This window comes from Garra rufa, chromosome 7, assembly GCF_049309525.1.
Source record: "Garra rufa chromosome 7, GarRuf1.0, whole genome shotgun sequence".
Lineage (NCBI taxonomy): Eukaryota > Metazoa > Chordata > Actinopteri > Cypriniformes > Cyprinidae > Garra > Garra rufa.
In genome coordinates, this window is record NC_133367.1 from 16693544 (window position 1) to 16699543 (window position 6000).

General features: G+C 34.9%; 1 protein-coding gene across 1 annotated transcript in view; it reads right to left on the bottom strand.

Annotated features, from left to right (window-relative positions):
• Positions 1-5475, bottom strand: part of LOC141338002 (uncharacterized) — a 38453-nt gene extending 32978 nt beyond the window's left edge. Inside the window, exons 1-4 of the mRNA XM_073843575.1 lie at positions 5427-5475; positions 4051-4365; positions 3596-3904; positions 3354-3481 (exon numbers count right to left, since the gene is read on the bottom strand). Of these exons, the coding sequence (XP_073699676.1) occupies positions 3354-3481; positions 3596-3904; positions 4051-4365; positions 5427-5475 (801 nt within the window). The remainder of the gene's footprint in view (positions 1-3353; positions 3482-3595; positions 3905-4050; positions 4366-5426) is intronic.
• Positions 5476-6000: the final 525 nt, after the last annotated feature.

Genomic DNA, 6000 nt, shown 5'->3' on the forward strand with positions numbered 1-6000 from the left:
CAGACAGAACCTTACAATTTTAAGGTGACGATTTGCTGATTTATAAATCTCAAATAAAGCAATTATTTTTAAGGTTAGCTTAATATGACCCATTCAGACTTCACAACCCTCGCACTCAAGTGACATCGAGTTCTTTTAAATCAGATTATCTGTCTACATCTTCCTCTGACGCTCTAACTTAAATCTTTGATGTTGTTCTAGATAAATGTTACTCAAGAGCAAAAGCTATTCCAAAAAGAATTTGACATGTATGACATGAAAAAAATGTTTATTTTCGCTTTGATGTTGAGCTTCCATTTGAATGATTCAGACAGCTCTAAAATGTGTCATCAAGCGCAGAAGGATCTTTTCTTAGAAGGGAAGGATCTTAAAGGTGCCATAGAATGCATTGAGAGAGTATTTTAAATTGTTCTCTGATATCTACATAGAAGGTATATGGCATAGAAAAGGGCAAAAAATCACCAGAAATGGTTTTACAGGTCCATTTACAACCCTAGAATTTGTCCCTAGAATGAAACAGTCTGTTTTATTTGGAAGCTTCATGAATATTAATGAGCTCTGCTCTGATTGGATGTTTCACAGAGCTGCTCGTCTATAGATAGCAAATGAAAAAAAATAAATAAATAAATATATATATATCAGCAACACAAACAAGACATGTTTTGAGGTTTTAAGATTTATACAGTATGTTCACCTTTTTTTTTTTCTTTTTTTTTATAAAAGAAAAAAAAAAAAAAAAGTCCTGCTGATAATACAACCCGTAAGATTTTAATGCTATATGTGGTGATTATCTTGCCAGTCCCAAAACCTAACCATCAATTCTCAGTCTGTCTCTGGAGGTTCCTGCAGTGAAGGCAGTTGGATCTGGTGGCAGCCGTGGCCTAATAGTTAGAGAGTCGGACTTAACCCGAAGATTGCGGATTCAAGTCTCAGGTCCGGCAGGGATTGTTGGTGGGGTGAATAACCAGGCACCGAACCCCAACTCAGGCAACCTCCCTGGGTGCCGCAGTGATAGCAATATGTGTGTTCACTGCTGTGTGTTTGTGAATTTGGATGGGTTAAATGCAGAGCACAAATTCTGAGTATGGGTCATCATACTTGGCCTCACGTCACGTCCTTTCCTTTTCCTTACTTAGAAAAGATTCACGAACATCTTCTAATGCAAACTGGTGCATACACCACATGATCCTCATCTTTAACTGTCTGTAAAAAGTCACATCACACATGTACACACATTTTAAATTTTAAACATGTGACATCACAAAGATTGTTCAAGATTCAATGTGAAATCATGTTTTTTTTTTTTTTTTTTATATGGGCCAATAATTTGGCCTGGGACAGGCCTAGTCAGGAACTTGGGTTATTGTTTCATATTAAAAATAGTGACTATTTGCAGAATAGTGTTCCCATCACTATACTGGGGCATTAGGACCCACACGGGCCATAGCTGAAGTGTGAGTTTTTTTATTTATTTTTAGTTTGTTTTTTGTTTTTTGCACAATTGTATGGTTAGGGTCCTTGACTTTCTTAGAACAGACCTGTGACCCATTTCTTTATTTGTGTCATATGACTTCCTGACCGATTTACAGGAAAGATCTAACCTGTTTACCTAAGTATTATGTGGTCAGTGACATCAACTATTTAAGATGCTGAAGATGCTCCAGCTGGATTTTGAGGAGAGTAAATGTTAAAATAAAACATTATATTATGTGTTTTCAAAAGATTTCGGAAGGTTATATGGAAGCTTTAGAAGTGTTTCTGTTTGAGTTTTTGTGTGGTTTCAGTTGTGCTTGGTCTGTTGGTGGCACATTAGGAGCAACACTCATGTTAACGCTAGTACTGACAATAACCTTGTTTTACTTGCTTATTCCATATGTTACATATACTAAATAAAACAATTTTAGCATACTAACATACAACAATACTAAGATACTTACATACTTTCATACAAGAATGTACATTTATCGAAGGCACAATATGCACGATTTTTTTATTAAAATATCTAAAAACAAGTAGAAGAGTGTTATTTATTTTGCTGATTTGTGTACGTTATCCCAAATGTTTTATGTTTAAATCCAGAGAAATAAGCAATTTTAACTAGTTGTACAGACTATGTCATTGCGTCACCTGACAATGACATCATACACCCTCGATTTTCTGGTTTTATTTCATAGAAAACATAAAAAAGGGAAAATACACTTTAATACACTGATTATCAAAGTGGTATGCGGGCTCCCTCTAGTGGTATGCAGAGAAATCATTGAATTAAATATACATTAATGTTAAAACACTGTTCAAAAGTTTGCAAGGTGGCTAAATGATACCTGTGTATTTTTTTTTAATAAAGTAGGCCTACTGTACATTTTTTTACTGTACATCTTTACATTCAAGTACAGTACAGTTTTTTTATTACTTTTAGGTACAGTACGTTTTAATTTAATAATTAAAGTTTTTATTCATCTGTATGTAAGCACAGTGGTGAAAACTATGGTGAAAACTTAATAATCTGCCTTCAAGTTTATTTAACACAATATTATTTGCTTGAATGAACTTGTTATAGTTTTGATGTATAAATCTAAATTAATTAGTAAGTGTATTTATTTATTTACTTATTTTGTTGGTTACAATAATTATAATACAATGAGTATTATGAATATTATAGTATATGTGCCAGTGTTTATTGCATTGCGTGATGATCTGATAGCTTTTAAAAATATCTGCTATGGTGCTATTTTGTGTGTGTGTGTGTGTGTGTGTGTGTGTGTGTGTGTGTGTGTGTGTGTGTGTGTGTGTGTGTGTGTGTGTGTGTGTGTGGTGGATCATTATACAGACAAAAACACAAAGGCATCTAATAAATAAATAATCTTACCAATTTCGGTGCATCTCGTTTATAGAAAGTTGGTTCAGCGTAAGTAATCTCTTCATCAGCAGTCTCATCTGTTTCAACAAAATTACCAGATGCATTAAATAGCAAAAAAACACAATCTTAACTGGATCTGTTTCTTCACAATGTATGTTATATAGTACTGCGAAGCAACATAAATGCGTGTAATAAATATGTTTAAGGCTACAATTGTTAAAAACAGCACTGACATACTTCCAGTGTCTTTTATGCAATTTGAGAAAGAGTGAAACAAGCAAAGACTGTGATCCAGTGTCAATATACAAATGTGGCCATGTTGCCGATATGAGTGTAGTATACGGAAATTGCCAAGTCAGCCAATAACTACATTTCAGTTTCTTCCTATAAATTGAACATGAACATCTTGGATGACAAGGGGGTGAGTACGTTATCTGTAAATTTTTGTTCTAAAAGTGAACTACTACTTCAATTGAAAGCTGTTTGAAAGCACTAGGAAACACTTGCCTTCTTGATTTGTTTTTCTTTGTTTTCTGTGGATCCACAAGATCCCAATTACAACTACAATCAAGAGAGATCCAGCAGCAGCAGAAGAACTCAGCACTATCAGAGATGCTGAATCTGAAGGGCCTGAAGGAAAGTGTGCTGTGATGATTAAGAGAAACATTAAATATTAAACAAATTAAACACATAAAGTAAATGTGTACATAAACACTAAAATTATAACTGTTGTACCTGCACATGTGTGACAGAGATGATTGACGTCCAGATGTCTGGTCTGGTTGCTGATGGGATTGTTGAGCACACAGCTGTAGGTGTTGTTTTCCTGATATTCCACCTCCAGAGGTAGAGAGAGACTGATGCTGAGATCAGACACACTGATGCTGGACAATAAACGGTTTCCTTTGTACCAGGAGAGAGTCACATCACTCACGTTCACCACTGAACACACCAGTGAACAATTCTGTTGTGATGATGATGATGATGATGATGATGATGAACATTGTGAAGAGTTACTGCTGATGACAGGAACAGGCAGATGAGCTGAAAACATAAGAGTGAGCGTTTAGTCTGATAACAATCAGTAAGCTATTCTGTGATCTCAAAATATAAAATGATTAAACATTTTAATATGTAAATAGTTGGCAAATAAGATTATATAAAGGACAGGATTCATGATCTCTACTCACCATAGACAAAAACACTAAATGTTTTTGATGACAGCTTCTCTGCCGTACGCTGTAGTTTAAAGAGTCCTGCATGCTCAGTTGTGATGTTTGTGATGGTCAAAGATCCAGTCTGTTTGTCCAGCTGCAGTCTGTCTCTGAATCTCCCATCAGAAACATCAGTGTTGAAGATTCCAGCAAGTCTACTGATTTCAGCTATCAGAGAGTTTTCAGCTCCAAATCTCCACTGTATGTCGTCATCTTCACATATTTCAGTAATATTAGTTTGTAAAGTAACAGAATCTCCCTCCATCACTGACACCAATTCTCCGAACACACCTGGTGAGCATGGATATTAGAAGAACATGTTCACTGAATCTAAATAACAAACACCTGACTGGTCAAAACATTGATCTGTTTCGGAAAAAAATGGGTCTGTATTTGCAGACAGTGGGTGTCCGATCCTGCTCCTTGAGGGCCACTTTCCTGTAGAGCAGTGTTTCCCAATCTTTTTTGTGCCATCAGATTTAGGTATTTTCATCAGTTATTTTGGCTTTATATATCATTAGACCCTTGCACTTGCACTTGCACTCCACATAATAGAGATAGGAAGTTTTTTTTTTTGATAATTTTCCACGATACACCCAACAACTTGTTGGGGGAAACACTGCTGTAGAGTTTAGCTCCAAGCCCAGTTACATACACATGCACTAGCTAATCAAGGTCTTTAGCTTCCTTTACACCATGTCATGGTTTCCATAATTTTGAGATGACAACATGTGACATTTTACTTACAGCTGAATTATGTGTTATTGCAACACCATCAATGCCAAAACCTTCACATGCTCTGGAACTCGTAATTACAACTTGTAAACTCAGAATATTCTGAGAGGTATGACTTAGTGTTGTCCTCTTGGAATTATGTACTTAAACAGCCTGGTCTCATTGTTTATATGTAGGTATTTATACATAACAGTCAGAGGCACAAAACATAAATTCTGTAAATTTTTATTGATGCTAAAACATAGGTCTGTTGAGGCAAGTTGGAGCTAAACTCTGCAGAACAGTGGCCTTTCAGGACTGGTTTTGGACACCCCTGCACTTTTTGAGCAATATATTTTCATGATTTTTGTTATTCATAAAAAAAGAAAACATTTGCACATATATATTTTTTTATTGTTGGGTGATGCAGAATTTACATTAGTATGTCCAATATTTGAAATTTAGATAAAAAAATGGCCTGGAAATTCTGAGTCTCCATTAATGGAGTTGCATTTTCATTATTTTCCATTACCTTTTACCCCAACATTTATTACATTTCACACATCACAATAAAAAAAAATAAATAAATAAAAAAAAATAACTGCTGTATTGAGCAATAAAATGCTTTTTTAACTTACCAATCTGACACCACCAGTACATACAGAACAAAACAATGACTTGAAACATCCTCCGATAGTTCAATAAGAGTCTGATCTAATAACTATCCTCCCATCAACCTGTTAACCGAGTGTGTGAATCCTCCCCCAATTGAGTATGAAGACCCTCCTCATCTATTTTTACATATTTAACTTTGACTGTGTGTTTTTTTTAAGTAGGTGTTAAATATATAGGCGTAAAACAGTGGAATACTGTGTGATTATAACCTAAATATAATGGTAAAATTAATTGTAAATTGCTGTTTTAATGTTTTTGTAATCATTTAGTAAAAAAACAAAAAAAAGACTTCCTTAGTACTGTTTTTTAGTGTGGCATCAGCAGATGAGTCAAACTGAAACATGCAGTCGGTGTACTTAAAAGAAGTAGTCTGACCTGTTGAGTGCATAGTGATGGGAATTCGCACATATGTGGTTGAGGTTAAAATGCCTTGTCTTCCTGTTCTGCTACATATACAAATGAACATGCATTTCTAAAGAATTGACACGACTCTTTACTCTAAAAATTTTAAGAATTTTCTCAAGAATTTTAGTGTGT